At 46.7% G+C, this 16,469-nt stretch overlaps 1 protein-coding gene across 3 annotated transcripts in view; it reads right to left on the bottom strand.

The window, feature by feature from the left end:
• Positions 1 to 16,469, bottom strand: part of GAB3 (GRB2 associated binding protein 3) — a 53,001-nt gene that overhangs the window by 18,361 nt on the left and 18,171 nt on the right. For all 3 annotated transcript variants that reach the window (XM_015860814.3, XM_015860813.3, XM_085546279.1), the window contains exon 2: positions 358 to 661. In XM_015860814.3, the coding sequence (XP_015716300.2) occupies positions 358 to 661 (304 nt within the window). The remainder of the gene's footprint in view (positions 1 to 357; positions 662 to 16,469) is intronic.

The raw sequence follows: 16,469 nt of genomic DNA on the forward strand, positions 1-16,469 counted from the left end.
ACACCCAAATCTGTGCACTTACCACATCCAACAAAGCCTGAGAAAATGCAAGTTTTGCAGGATACTTTCCAGGGACAGGTGTCTTGCATTAAGCCAAACTAAATAAATAAGGGACGTGTAATGAAATAAACGGCCCCAGAAGATAACAGTCAGCTTTTCACATAAACAGTACCTTTTCTTATTAAAGGCCTGATATTTATTCTAGCAGGAATTGCTTCATCAGTGTGAGACCAAGTGGCCAGCTATTATTTCCACTCCAAACAGCTCCATGGTCCATGTTTCCTTTTGCCCCAAGCAATGCTATGGAGAAGCCCAAACCCATACATCCTCCAGCCCCCAAGACGAGCATGATCCTACCTGTGCCATCTTCTAAATGCCCGAAGTTGCAGATCTGGCTGATGTTGCGCACCCAGATCTGCATCTCCTCCTCAGTTTTGGCCACCAGGTAGAAGGTGCGGTAGGTGGTCCTCACAATGAAGACGAAGTTGTTCTGGAACTCCTTCTTGATGAAGTTGGGCCCCGAGTGCTTCAGCACCTCGCACTCATTGAGGTCGATGATGCGGATGGGCTTCTTGGAGTGGTTGTTCCTGTAGTATTCCAGCACATCTGGGTTCCCACTCATGCGCCCTCTGCGCAGCACGAACCAGCGCTTCCGCCAGGCCTGTGGGCAGCACAGACAGGGCCCCATTAGCGAAACACAACAATTGCACACATGCCTGTCTTTCTTTCAGCTGTTAAGACTATTTTACTAAGCTGGCTGAAGTATGACTTCCATCTGGAGTGCTTGCTATCAGCTTGTGTTTGTAGTAGGAGGCAGAGGGCTGTCAGGTAGGAGGCCATGGGGAACAAGGCTTCTTCTTCCTCTCCCCCTTGGCCTGCCAGCATGTTGCAGCTCCTCTGGTGCTTCCTCTGCCTTTAGCTGCTGTGGGTGAACCAGGAAGAGATAATGCATTTCCCTTTGTGAAATGAAAACATCTGGGTCCACCCTGCATGCTGTAGCACAAAAGCTAACAAACACCTGGCAACAAGGACCTCCTGCCCAAAGTAAGTCCTCCAGGTGACCCGCACAGCTTCCCTCCTGGATTCCAGAGCTAGTAAAAAGCTGCTAATGAGCTGTCAGCTACTTATAGAAGCCCAGAACTAACCTTAGGGGAGCTGTAGTGCTAAGAACTTAAGCAAGAACCTCCTAAACATTGTGGAACAACATCTGCTTACACAGATGCTGCTTCCAGTGATATTTAACTTGAACCAAGCTCTGTCAGCACCAGCTTGACAGAGCTGCTTTGGCTGAAGGTATGGATGGATCCTATTCAGGCTTAAATGAAGCTCTGGTAGGATGAAAATGCTGCATCACTTCATTAATCTACGTGCAAGTTTCTAGGAACAAAACAGTGTTTTCCACTTGTGCAGCAGCAGTTTTAGTTCATCAGCACTGTAAGTGTCCCTGTGTTGATTACAGCTGTCACCAACATGCTTACTTCAAGGGCCAGAAGTAATCTACCCTGAGCTCAGCTCTGCAGAGCAAAGCTGAAACAAGGTGCTGGAGCTTCCCCTTCATCCAACTCCACACAAATGGCATTGGAGCCTCTGGCTCCATTGGGGTGAAGGGGCTCACATGCTGCTCAGGTGCACAGGCACCACACAACCCCTGGCTGCTCTAATTGCTGCAGTAGTTACAGGTTCTACAAGGAAACATCTCAACAACCGGGACCATCTCCCTGCCTGAGCTTTATTTGCTCACTGCAAAGTGACTCATCACAACACAGACCTGGGCAACAGCTTGGGTTCAAATTCACACTTGTTTTCCAACGTGACCATTTTTAAACTGTCAGATCCAACCATCTGGCCTTGATGCAAAACAGCTGATTTCAGGATGTTTTCACTAACGTGTACGAGTTCTTACTAGGACTCTCAGGGATTGGCACTACACATTTCACCTGCAGTTCTTGTGGATACAGCGATGGTGAAAACAACCAAAACAAATAGCCATTAGTCAAGAGAAAGCAGTGTTTTTTTCTCTACTCAAAAGAGGCTTTCTTGCAGGGCAAAGATTTTCAGTCTCTTCATACTCACACAATATTTTATCTATACGTGTATCTACTCAGCTTGGCAGTTCTTTAATCTATTTTGAAAGCGAAGGACAAATAAAAAACATCATCCAGAGGCTGCAGTACTTAGAGCTCTTGCAATGCTGAATGAGTGTGCAGCAGCCTAGGGAAAGGAGTGGCTCTCAAAGGAAAGGTTGCATTGGAACAGACACGAAGCAGAACTGAAGTGCAGAGTATTGAACAAAGCAAATTCATAACCTGTCTCTGCTGGAATTAGCTAGAGGTAACATCAGATTACTGATCATTACCCAAGTTGTCCAAGAGATTGTGTGGGAGCCAAGAAAAAAAAGATGTTCCCCCACACAAAAATAAAAGAAATTGACATAAAGACTGCCTGGCCCAGTTCTTGGCAGTGACCTGTCCCATGGAGCAGGACATGGTGTAGAGCAGTATGAGCCTTCCTCCTCATCCTCATCCCTCAGCCCAGCTGGGGCTGCCCTGCACCACGGCCGTGCTCCTCCATCCTGGGCAGTGCTGTTTGTGAGAAGGCTGTATCAGAACAGCACAGCTGTAATCAGACAAGAGCCAGTGCCAATCCAGAACAATTTTCATTTGCCCTTGGTAAGTGGGAGTGTTTGGTGCCAAAAGGAAGCTGGAGCTTGCGGCGGTGCTGGTTGGGTGCCAGCCCATGGCTTGGGTCGGCACAGGCTAGCAGTGTTTTCTTTATACTTCTGAATTTCTCAGTTCAGACGTGGCAGAGCTGTTTCTAGAGGGGAGAGGAGTAGCTCTGTTTCATTTTGGGAGGGATTTTAAGAAAGCAATAGCTGCCTACACAACCTGGTGTCTCCACCATGGAGCTGAACAAGGGCTGCTGCTGCACATGGGCAGCTGCTGTGCAGGAGTGCTGGAGGCAGTGCCAGATAAAATGGGCCACGAGCAAACCTGTGAGGTTTCTACCAACAGCCAGCTGGTAAATGGGAGAGTGGGAGATGGGAGCTGGCACAGGAGGGCTTCAGCCAAGGCTGCTTAACTCCTGCCAGGGAGTATGTGTTTGTGTGAGAGAACCAGTGTCTGAGATGTAAATAATTAGCTGTAGCACATATAAACTGCACAAGGTAAATTAGCCTGAAATATTATCTGTCCTGTGAGTTTTAGATATTTTTTTTCCTGGTTGCAATAACAAAACATGGAATAGCCAAGAACCTTGATGTTCTTTACCAGCTAAGTTAATGCTCTTGACTCCCCCATGAGGATAATCTTTACTGTACAGAGCAAAGCCACAGGGATGGCGAGGGCAGCAGGATGAGCAGCAGCCATGTGCTGGTAGGGTGCAACCCCACAAGGAAGTCTGGTGGAAAAAAGGCCAAGGGCTCAGTGGTGAGCAGGACAGCAGGGTTGGCTTTGAGCCACACACCTTCTGAGGCCAAACCACAGGGCATCCCTGGGGATGGCCGCCAGCAAAACCATAGGGTGATTGTCCTGCAGCAGTGCCAGCATTTAGGGCAGAAGATTTCAAATAATTACTTTTAGTTGTCTTATTTTATGGGGGAAAAAAATGAGACGGAACTTGATAGCATTTCCTATAAATGTTTTCAAAGAGGAAGTCAAAATTCATATATGGACAGCCTCGTGAACAGCAGGGTTGGAGCTGCCCACCCACAGGGCAGAGTACCAGGAAAGGTCAGACCAGCTCCCCACAGAATCTTTGTGCTGTGGGAGCCCAGGATGCCGCTGGGAGCTCCTCCTGCCAGACTTTGCAGGAGAAAAGACTGTCTGCCTGTCCTGCTGGGCAATTAGCTCGCTTGCGGAAATCTGAGATGAAGAACACCTCTTAAGCTGCCCAGCCTTTCCCCAGCTGGAGCGACAGATTTGCTATTTCAGTCCTGCCTGTTGGGCGGCGGATCCCATCAGCTCTGCATAATAAATCTCCTTAATGAGACTGCCTGTGTGCCCCTATGCTGAGGACAGCTGAGCTCACTGCCCATCACCCACGGGCTCAGCACTTTGCTTGGGTTTTGTCTCCCTTGCTTGCTGTTTTTTCCTCCTATTTTCTTCTCCAAAGTTACCACTTTCTTTGGCAGTGAGAAGCTGAAACTCGCAGTTTATGTCTGGGAAAGAAAAATCGATACATATTCAATTTCGGTGAGGAACACGCTTCCTTTGGGACCTTCCTCTGCCTCCATCAGTGTGCAGCACTAACGTGACCTCTGGAGCAAAAAGAGACATTTTCTGCAGCAGAATTTCTCCATTAGCTGACCACTGGAGATGATCCCAAAGGCTGGTCCCTTCTTGGCTGTGCCAAACCATCTCTTTGAGAGCTGGACTTCCAACATCTCTCAACACAGGTTGGTGATGCAGCTTGGACCACAATGCAATGATTTTGGGACAGACTAGCGTCTAACACTCTATTTCCATCTGCTAAGTCGTGACTCACTTACTGAGTCACTTGTCTATCTGCTTGTGGTAGTTTCACTATGACTCTAAATGAATCTTATTTCAGGAAAGTCAGCATGAGTTCTCCTCGGAAGAGATGCCACAGGTGTGAAGTGTAAGGGGAAATACCTTCTCCTTGCAAGGTGGTACAGATACATTCATTGACTAAAAACGCAAACCTAAAAATTTCCTGCGCTGTAAGTACAGTGGAAGCTTCGTAATAAAGCATCAATAGTGACGTCCTTTAGAAGCAGGGAGCTTTCCTTTGTTGCTGTTTCTCATAAAAAGGAGCCTGTGGTCTGTGTAGAAGAAATGTCACACACTGAAATAATGAAGAAAAAGACCCAAACTCAAAAGTGTCTTGCTAACCTACAGATATTCCCACTGCCTGCTCCACATCCCAATCCATAATATTTATAGTGCTTTACATATGGAAACATCTGCAACAGAATGAGTCACTGTTGTTTGATAAACATGCAGATTCTTTGTAAAGCAAATGGGTCCACTTGGGTTCAGAGAGTCAAAGGCATAGCAACCTTGAAACTTGGGAGGTTTAAGTTCTTAGAAACCTTGTAGAAGATAAGAAAACAAGTTCTGAAAGAAAAATTCAAAATGACAACACTCATAAATACAGAAAGTAATTCCACCAATGTCTCCGTCTGTGTTTCACTGGGATCAGCGTGGCAGGGAAGATGGTCTCGTGCTTTTAGGAAGAGGCCTCTGTGCCTACAGGTGGGACCGTGCCTGGGCTGCCATCGCTCCCAGCAGCCTGTCACTTGTCTTGATGGCCCTACAAGGGACTAGCCAGAGCCAAAGGCAGCCTGCCTTGTGCCTTGCTCCTGCCCATGGAGAGCAATCAGACCCTGTCCTGCCATAATCCTTGTGCTCTCCCCACCTTCTTCTCATTTTGTCTGCTGAGACATATCTGACAGAGACGTTGGTCAGGTTGTGGTTCACAGGAGACATCCCAGCAATAGAATGATCAGGCAAAGTGATTGGTTTAAAGCTACTGAAGCATCTTTTCCCTCTTCCTTGCTGGGGCACGTTTCTTACTTCCCAAAGGCAGGCTTGGCAAAGCACTCATCCCTCCTCACTGCACCCCACATGACACCTCCTGGCTGCTGCTCCTTTTCTTAAGGCAGTTAAACTCCTTGACAGTGAAGACTCACAGGCTGGGCCCTTCACACGAGGTTGTTTATAGCCTCACTAGCCAGCCAAGAGTTTTAGTTCCATATTCCTTCACAGCACTTATGTGCAGCATCTAAAATGACATTATTATTATCATCCTGAACACAGCTTGAATTTCTAGAGTGCTTTCTTTCACCTTGAGTCCTGAAGCACTTGACAGCTGGTACGGGGTTGTTACACAGCACATATGCATTGACCAGTTCACCTGCCATGGGTCCACCTGCTCCCAGAGCCATACTGCGCTCCTGATGCTCAGCACACCTGCCTGCACATTGGAGCAGTGCACTCACACCTGTATGTGTGCCTTTGGTCAGTCTGTGGTGCAGCTCTTCCTTCTGAAATCCTTATTTACGTGTGTGACATGGCAGAGGGCAGCAGGTAGCAACCCCCTGCTCTGGCTTACTGCCACTCTTTCACCAGCTGTAAAGTAGAATCCTGGTTTCTCGTGATGAGTAGGGCTGGGCTTTTTGCAGAAATGAGTTAAGAACAGGGAGAAAGGAGAAACCAACACACTGCCACAGGCCCTCCTGCATTTAACATCAAAACTTCATTTTCTGTCAGCAGGAAAGGGGCCACTGAAACCTCATGCAGCACAGCAGGGATTCCTACAGCTGCATAAAAAATACCTGTGTAAAAATTGTATAAAAGCCTGGAAACCTTTCAGATCTTTCTGACTTGTTTGCAATAAATTCTTTAATACCAACACAGTAATAAGATAGCATCTTGCCTAGAGGTAAGTTCAAGTTCTTGGAAAGGCTTTAATCCAAAACTCTTGCTTAATCTGAAAGGATTTTTACAAGGGTCTGTGTGGATCCTTAAGATCTTACTACAAGTGAGGCTGCCTGCAGGTTGTTCAGGGGGTACAATCATCTGCTGGATGGCTGAAGATACTCAAGTAAAAGGACTTTTTGGTTATTTTTGGAAGCAAACATAGCGGAATGTATACAGTAAAGAGACTGAAGTTTGAACAAATTTTGAGCAAATCTGCTAAACTAATAGCTTTTATGGAAGAGCTCCAAAACTCCCCTGCTAAAGAAAGGAATCGACTTGGGGCTAATCCCCTTCCTTGTAAGTCACCAGCACAATGTAAATACAGATGTGCAAAGCAGTTAGAGACAAGAAGGAGCTGCAGGTTCCTTAGGCCTGAAGATTGCACCCTGCCTCTGGCTATCTGGAGTCCCTCTCCTCTCTTCTACCGAGAACTGGCAGTTTTCTTGGTATTTTTACACAAACAGAACAAATTTTGCTGTTTCACCTTGTTAACTGAACATGTGGTGTGAGGTCAGCAACAGTCATGCTGCCTATCTATAACTGTCTGAGCTCACATGATGCTACGGCTCTGAAGAGAAGGAACATAAACAGGAAATTGGGCAAAGTGACTCTTTTAGTAGGGGACCACAACACCATTTTTTGGTGGTGCTTTTTTTTTTTTGGTAACTCAAGTCTTTAACAACACCCTGCTGGATATGATGAAGAAAACCAGATTGGCCGGCATAATCAGAAAGAAAGCCACAGATGTTTACGCTGCAACACTTCTGCCCAATGATGACAGCATGGCTCAGTGCAGGGATGGGCTGGTGCTGGACACATCCCCATATCCACTGTGGGCCAGATCTCAGCCCTCTGTTTATGCACCCACATCAAATCCCCCACTTCACACTGCAAAGACTTTGACCTTTACACTCCATTTCTCTCCCAGAATTGCCAGGAGAAAGGAAGAGTGAAGAAAGCAGCAGCAGAGTGGGGAGGAGGCCACATGCGTGGGAGGGCTTGTTTTGGGGAGCAGGCCAAGAGCGCTGGAAACAAGAACCAACCTTTCTGTACACATGGGTGGAGATTAATAGAAAAAGATTGAGAAGTCCAGCATCACAGCAGTAGCCACCAATGCCCAGAAGAGCCCTGGACCCTGCTGTGAGAGGAGCACTAGTTCCCAGTAGATTGGCGCACTCCCTGTTGTGCAGACGCTGGAGATGTCTGCTGGATCTATGTTCTGGCTTGCAATCCATCCCGTGGGAGTCACCGGCCTTTGAGATGACATTCAGACTCTACTGAAGTAAATGGCAAAGCTCCCACTTGTTTGGAGAGGGCCAGGTCCTCCTCTTGACAGGAAGCACTGAGAAATAGAGATATTCCCAAAAATGGAAACACGAGCTAAAGAAATTATCTGAATAAAGAAAATCTGCCTTGGACCGATGAGCAGCCTTTCTATCAGCCACATCAGATGATGAACTCACCCCTCGTGGCTCTAGTCTGGGGTTTGTGTGTTACTCACCGGCTGCCCTCAGCCCTAACTTTTCTGCAGCCGGACCACAAACATCTTCTCTAACATGGCAAGAGAGGCCCTCCTACTGCTGGGTGCTATCTGCCCCACACTGTAGTAATAATCGTCACTGTACTTAAGGCTATGCTAAGTGTGTGGGTGAAACTGACTGATACACATGGGGCTGAAGTGCATGGGGCAAGTTCTTTCGCTGTGGGTGTGTGGGGGCTGAACTGGGCCATGCTGAGCCGCACAGAACCGAAGGAGGACAGCTGGGTTTTCACCCAATTGCCCATTTTGAAGTATTAGAAAGCCAGTGCTAGAGAGTTTAGACATCTATTTTGACTGCAGTTCTGCTGTTTTCAGCTGCCTTCCCATCAACTGCATAGCTAGTTTACCCTTCAATATTCTGCTATGCAGTGGTGAGTTTTAAGAACTGGTTTTCCTTCTTTAAAAGCTCTCCTAAATTAATCTTCTCTGCTTTACATTTCACAGGAGACTGAACTGGTTTTTAGACATTTTTTAGAATTATTTTTTTCTTTCTCCTCAGTTTGTGGAAAAGCGGTCATCACTCATATGGCTCATAACACACAACATCTCCTGCCCATCATTTTTTATTTTAAAATACATAAATGTTAGGAAAAATATAAACAGAGCTCCCCGTGCCAGGTTTTCTTTTGTTTGTTTAAGAATCCTCTCGGAGCTGTTGGAGTTCTTCTGTCACTGCTGTGTCCCAAGTCTCTTCCCAGCAAACAGGGTGTGCAGGGCGATGCTGAGGGCTCTCACCTCAGCAACTCGAGGTGTGCTTCACAAAGTCAGCTGGCTCCAGTCAGCCCCAGGATCCAAACAGCCGTCATATAAACTTCCCATGCTTTGGGGCGAGCTGCACATTTCTTTGCTCTGCAGTGGGACGGCGATGCTGCCTGTGAAATTCTGCAGACCCACGTGTTTTTTCTCACTGTGCTGCTTTGCTCTCTGCCAGCCTCACATCGACACATGGAGAGAGGTGCTCCAGAGCTGGCACTGCTCCCAGCCTGCATCGCTCATTCTCAGTCCTTTTTCTTCTCTCCTCCCAATGTGGGACATTCAAGCTATGAGCTGCAGATCAGTTAAGTTTCCTCAGACCCCTGTTAGTGCTACAGCTTTGGCCTCGTAGTGAAGACATCACTGTGCCCTTGGCCAACACCTCTGCATTGCACTGCTATTCATTTAATAACTCCTAAGCCACATGGTCAGAAAGCAGCATGGCAAATCCAGTACCAACAGAGTATTAAATGTTTATCTTAATTTGCATGCCTTCTCAAACTTCCCTTGCTGAACCCAGCGATGAAATCACAACATGTTCAGAAATATTAAATCATTTCCTCAGCCTCTGAATATAACGGGCTGCAAAAGGAAAACAATCACATTTGGCACGTTGCATGCTTTCACCTCAACGCTCCAAATTCTGGAGTGCCTTCATGCTGCAGATTTGCACTCTGATCACAGCAGCTCTGAAAACAACTATGTGCCATGATTTATTCCTAGGAAATCCCCAGACTTGCCAAACAGCAGCTTTGCCTGGAAGCCAGAGTGCCAAAGCAGCACTCAGACCAGGCATGAGCCCAGGGTGCCTCAAAGCAGCTTCCTGGCCCTGGCCACGGGCAGCAGGTCAGTGTCCTTCAGCCTGACCATGCCTGTGGTGTGGAAAGCCAAAATTCAGCATGGCACTAACATGACAGCGTCCCAACCTCCCTGCTGCAGCTTGTAGAGGATGGGCCGGTTTTCCTGAGCAGGTGCCTTCTCTGTGGGGTTACATTCGGGCAGTTGTCAGTATTTTGTAATGCAGACTCTGTGAGTGCAGCAGGAGTGAAGCTCTCTGCCAAACTCCACAAAGAGTGGAACAGTTTGGGGAGTGAAAACAGATTTCAGAAACGAAAGTTCAGCTTGATCTATTAGGAACAACGTGCAATTAATGTTCTCAGCAGTATCTCAAATATGAGCAATGTGGGAGAAGGGTAATAGCTCCCTTTCCATCATTTTTCAGCCTGTCAGAGCACTGATCTATTAAACACCAAAAGTTAAATCCTTAGCAAATGGAAAGTGGTAAACTGGGAGGCAGGCACCAGTGGTGCACAGCTTACCCAGACCCTCCCCCCATTTCTTTTCTTTTTTTTTGGTAACAGTAAAACTATCAACAGAGAATGTGCTTGTGGGAAGGTGAAATAGGATCAATGTTACTGTTACAAAAGTGAGGACAAAGAGCCAGCTGGGTTTTTCCACAGTCATTTTCAAAACTACAGTGTTTATTTCTGCTTTTCTGCAGCTTCTCTCTCTTTTCTCATCCCTTCGCCATCCCTTCTTTCATGAGTTTATGTACGTCAAGCCACGCACAGAAAATGAGGCCGCTGGCCATCTCTCAGGATGGGGATGCTGCCTGTGCCTTTGCAACACTTGGTGCTGGTCTGGGTGCCAGCAGCACTGTTACAGACATATCTTCTTCCCCCCCATCCCCCAAATGAAGCACACTTGGCCGCAGCTCCAGCAGCTCTGTTGTCCTCTGATGGGGAGGCTTTGCCAGTTGGTCTTCATATTGATTTTAAAGTCATTCTCTTCTATCTAGCCCAGACAACATTTCTCAAATTCTCAGATCCAAAGTGTGCAGTCCAGTGTGCAGCCTGCAGCGCTTGCATGTGCTTGAGAAGGAAGTGAATTTAAGAGTGGCTGTTGTTAATGCTGACACTGTCAACCTGCTCTGCTAAACAGGATCTGAAGTGAAATTCAGGCGAGCTCAGAGTTCCTCCATAATTTTTGAAATCATATAACCTCATTTTCGGTTTTTAAGTGCTTTTTGTTTCATTGAACTCCATAGGAAAGATCCACAAAGAAGGAGAATGTAATAGCACAAATGCCAAGACAATCTTGTACACTGGGATCTGCTCAAAGCATGCAGCAGATTACTAAAACCTCCTGGTGTTCCGTGTGTGCCATCGCTTCCAGATCAGTGAAGCATGAGAGCAGAACTCGCCCACAGTCCCACACAGCCCTTGCCTGGCCTCTCCCACTCCTCCAAGCAAAATGGTTCAACTACCAAAGGCAGCAGCATGAGGAGAGATGAGGGCTGTGTTTAAATGGGGCTGGCAGTAAAGCAGAAGTAGGTGACAGCGAGAGGTTTCAAAAGGAAAGCTAAAGTGAAAGCTTGAGGAGACCCAAACCAGCAAGAAACTTGGCAAAGCAGGGATGGGTAGAGCAGGAAAGCTGAGGGATGAAGGACAAACAAAAAAGGAATGCATGGGGAGAGAGGCTGCACTGCAACACCAGGTCCTGGCTGGTCTTCTTGCTGGTGCCAAACAGAAAGGAAAGCAACTCAACAGGAGGGAAGAGGTTTCAGGAGGGAAGGTGCCATTCCCAAAACCCTGTGAGGGTAGTAGGGATTGGCAAGAGATGTCCTCGTGTCTTTGCTGCAACTATTGCCAGAGCACGGCCTGCCATGCCTGGACAGCTTGGGGCTACACAGCTGCTGCTGGAGTACAACCTAGAGCCCCATAAACCTCCTGTTTTGCTAGCACACTGTGAGCGTGTAGGGAAGGAGCTAATCAGGACTTGTGCTAATTGCGCTGCCTCTTGCCGGCAGCGGGTGGGGAGGTGGCTGGGAGCCAGCAGCAGGGCGGGTGGGCTTGCAACCATGCAGGCTCCCCTGTGACCTGGCGGCTGCGCTCCCCTTCCCCTGCAGGGCCTCCTGTGGGCCCAGACTGGCCATGACTGAGCCCCCAGCGCCCCATGCCTCAGCCCTACCCCGTGGGGACGCGGCTTGCTCCAGCTGCGCTGGGGCTGCTGGGATTACTGCTGCTGGCACCGCTACAGCCTGGTGTTTTTTGACCTTTTACTCTTCCAGAGATAGAAATGGGGTTTGTCTGAGGCTTGGAATAACTTCCTGCGATTGTGCTGGGGAGGGCTAGTCTGACTTGCTAGATAGCTGTGTCTGTCATGCTGGCTTAGGAATGGTGAAGGCCTCGGCCTCATGTCTGGGCTGAAGACAGATTTAAAAGACCCCAAAGACACTGGATGTGCCTCGGTGAAAAATAAGCTGATAGCACTGTGTGCTGTCCCTGGTGGGGCAGTGGGGCAGCCATTAACAATCCCTAACGCAAATGGCGTCCCTACAGGGATGTTTATTCCTCAGGTAGTAACTCACAAATCCTTCCCAGATCAGTGAGGTACATGTGCTTGCACGTGTGGGAAAGTAGATAATGGCTTGGAAATTGATCCTTTGGGATGATGTGAGCAAATTGCATTGTGCAAGCCTCCCCTCCTCCTCCAGCTTTTCCCTACCACAGTCTTCTGGGGCTGAGGCAGAGAGCTGCTCTGCTTTCATTGCACCTTTAGCAGCCCTTGTGCATCTTTCCATTACATGTCCCCTCCCCCTCCTACCCCTACTTTAAAAAGCAGCCTTCATAAGCAGCATTGCCAAGTCAGATGTGTTCAGTTCAGCATGTGGCTGAGGAGGTGAAGTAGCCCAAGGCCTGTGCTGTGCTGGTGCTCTGACACTGTCGAGCACCTAGGGGAAGGCTGGAGCTCCTCTCTGAACTGTGATGGAAGCTAATGCCTTCAGTCTGGTAAACCTGTGCATCCAAAAGGACTTGGTGCAGACCTTGTGTGGTACTCTTTGATGGTCTTCATCCATATCTCTGTTGTGCTAGACAAAAATACTGAACTCTAGGAGTTTTGCAAACACAGCCAGGGCACTATGAATCACAATGGTCATTGCAGGAGCTCCAGTTGCTCCCAGGTAAAGAAGTGGCAACCAGCTCCAGCCAGAGCCAGTAAAGTAAAAGCTGGTAGTTAAGCTCAGTGCCCATGCTGCCATTGCTGTCCTATCCTCACACCGTGCAATTACTGGGAGACACAAGGCATGGCCTAACCCAGATGGCTTCTTGTCATTTGGCTGAGATGCTGGGATATCCCCAAAATTAAGAAAATACATAATTAAAACAAAAACTTTTAGATCTTTCTTGTATTTTACTCATCAGGAGGCAAAATCACTGTGCACAGATCATGAGTGTGACTCACTCAGCTGGCTGATTCTCATTCTCTCTGAAATTTGGAGTAGAAATAATCTTTGTTTTTTGTCTATAGCCCTTTGAACAGCTCAGCATACTGTCACCTGGTGGGCAGGATTCTGGGCTGAAAAATGCAGGTTAGCATGCCTCTGGCACACAGTCTCCAAGCAGAACTTGCTGAGGATGCCACATGCAGGCTGGTGTGGCCACAGCCCTGTCTGCTCTCCGAAGGGCTCTCCTGGGATGAGGGCTCTTCCCACCCTATAGCCAGTTGCTGTATTCGTGCCTTCCCCCAGTGAGTGTCTCAGAGAGGTTAAGTCATAATGGAGTCAGCTGTTCTTGACGTGCAAAAGCCCAGCTATCCCAAAGCCACATCACATCTGTGTTGCAAGCAAGCACCAAAACACAAGACCAATACACTAAGCACTTCCATGCATGGACACCATTCATAAGTTTTTAGTTTCAAGGGAATTCAGGAGTTACTGATGAATATCAACATATGTGATTTACAACATGACTTTGTAATATGGCATGGAAGGGAGCACTGAGCCCACGGCTTGGGCTAAAGTGCACAGTAGTTCTCTTAAAGAGCTGAAGGAAGCTGCTCTGGGCTTCGCAGTTCATCAGCCAGCACTACAGTTCTGCCTCCCCTGTGCGTACCATGTACTTCTTCCTAAACAGATAGCATCAAAGAAACTGGAATTTGGTATTCAAATTGTTTTTTTTAAGACAAAGAAAACAAGTGCAATCAAAGAGGGATCACACTTTGCATAAAAACCATCTAGCTTATTTGTAGGGAATCTCACATAAATAATTATTTTAAGTGCCTTAAAAAACATTTTTTATGCTTTTGTGCATTTTTTGCTGAATTCCAGTTTAATTCAAATGCAACTTGTTTCAAATCACATAAAATAATCCCTACTGAGGGAGTAAATGCTTTGCATAATGCTAACTCTCTAATATCAAAACATAGATATAAAAAACACGAGTAATTGTACACTAAGCCATGCAAAGGCTGAGATAGTGGAGAAGAGATACAGAACATCCTCATTTGCAAAAATAAGTGCCACGTTTGTTCTTCAAACTACATTTAGTGGTAAACCATTCAACAGCAACTAATGACCGTATTTTGCTGAAAACAATGAGAAGTGCCCATAGAAAAAAAAAAGATATCAATACATTCTAATTGAATGTATAGATTTTTACCTTCTCATTAAAATTGTGATCAAACTGTGATAACACTCATCATCATCAGCTAACGCTGTATATAGGGAAACTCTATCGAAGGGATCGGACTAGTTAAGGGAAGCAGCTGAAAGTAAAAACAAAAGTACAAATGCTACCAGCCTGAAGAAAACATGCAGCCCATGATAAATAGTGCTGCGTGCAGTGCTCCTTTTCTACCCCCAATCACTTATGTCAAAAGCAGAGTGATAGATTGTCACAGCACAGAGTATCTATTCACCCACTATTTAAAAGGCATCTGAGGGCTGAGTAATTAGTCCTTCTCATCGCACTTTCATTCCAACAATTTGACTGATTCTTTTGGTTGCTGTGTGGTAAGAAACCACCATATATCATCACAAGTACCATGAGAACAATTCATGTCGACAGATTCTTCTGACTTTCTCATACGTGTGGGTTTTTCCCTCTTGCCCTGTTAGCAGAGCCTGAGCTGGTGACTGCCGACACACCTCTCTCTTTATTTAAGGACCAATATGCAATTATGCCTAATATCAGTTTTGCTATTGAAAAGACCATGCTAATGGCATGATTGTTCACACTTCGGTACGTGTGAAGCAGGCCTGTGGTGCACTACAACGTAATGCAATGTGTAGGTGTGAGAGCAGCATACCAGCCCAAAACCAACAGTGGATTCCCCAAAGAATCAACACAAATATCAATTCAAAACACTGCAGCTCAGTTCCCTGAAGACTCAGGCTCTCTGCTACCCTAGAAAAACAATGATGCAAACAGAGCATCTGTTGCTCAGCCTTGCTTCAGACTTCAGCTCTCTTTCCCTACAGTTTCACTCTCCACGGTGAAGAACTGCAGGATTTGTTAACTTTTCCAAACAAAGCACTCAGTCCTCTGACACAAATTTAACTGGGGATCCCACACCACGGCAATGAGTGGATCTGATGGATCACCAGCATCGAGGTACTCTTATGGCAGCAGACAAATTTGGTGTCAGCAAAAGTGTTAGATTGTGCTGAACATCTACATGTGTTCTTTTGAAGTTCCTAAAGTCTGTAAAAAAAGAGATCTGTAGTTCGGCCCATGCCCTGTTCCTGAAGGCACAGATCTCACACTTAGACAACAATTTGCTTTTGCTGCTTGACCCAGTTCCTGGCTTGGCCACAGAGCAGGAAACTGTGCCCATGGTACCGTATCTTCACAATAACAACAGAACTCAACTTGATCTGCTCCATCTACAGAGCACAAGAAGCAAAGATTGTGTCAGGAGCCAGAAGCAGAAGCGTGAAGTTCACAGACACTTTTTTTGCTAGCTGAGTCCCACAAAAAGTGATGTGAGATAAGAGCAGTTTGTATGCAGAGCAAACAAACAAACATCCTAGAGCATTTTGGTCCTGAGGCTTCAGGATGGTTGGAAGCATTAGGAAAGGCCCTCTCTCCTGAGAGGCATCCCAAAGGGTACGATATCTATTTATCCTGAAGGATAAATATTTAACTATTTAACCTCCCAAACTCAACCTGACAGAAAGTGTTTTGATGCAGGCTGCTTCCTGAAGGTACTGAAAAAGCCATATCATTTATAGCCAAATCTCTTTCCCACTTTAGAACCCAGCACCAGAATGTAATCACACTCTTTGCAGCAAGCTCAGGAACAGTCTTTTAGCTTCAGTTAAACTAAAATACTTTGAGGAATTGAGCCCAATCCATTTGGGCTGCAGTCCAAGTCCTCCCCACCATTTTCACTACCTGAAGCCTGCTCAGTGCCCGGCAAGATGAAGTGAAAATCTTGACTCTGACCAACTGCCATTAAACCACCTTCTTTTTTCTTTCTGCAAGATGCAATTTCACAGTATTCATCTGTTACATAGATGTTGGGTATAGTGTCATGAAACTGAGCGGACATTTCCTCTTCTTGCGTGAATGCGAGGCACCATGGAAAGCCATGCAAGCACCATACACAAATGTGTGTGTGAGACATGAGGAAATCTTTCTCAGTGTTGAATGCTGGATGACCAAAAACTCTGAGTAGCAGGTGGGCCATGCAAAGCCAACAGGAGTGCCTGACTTCTCCCTGGACAGAAGAAGACATCTCCCCAGGGTGCAGCAATGAGCACCAGGCAGGGTTTGCCTCTGCAGGTCTTGCAACGGTCCATTCATTTTCTTTGTATCTAAGAGGGATCTTGGCATATGGTGGCTTGGGATGTACAAATAGAAAAGCTGTTTGTACTTTGAGTAAGGAAGTTCAAATCAGACTTGCAGCCAGGCTGTGCAGAGGAAGGGCTTTATCCACTGCTGTGCTCAGAG

The sequence above is a fragment of the Coturnix japonica genome, chromosome 4 (genome assembly GCF_054131305.1).
Source record: "Coturnix japonica strain WE chromosome 4, WE-NBRP24, whole genome shotgun sequence".
NCBI lineage: Eukaryota > Metazoa > Chordata > Aves > Galliformes > Phasianidae > Coturnix > Coturnix japonica.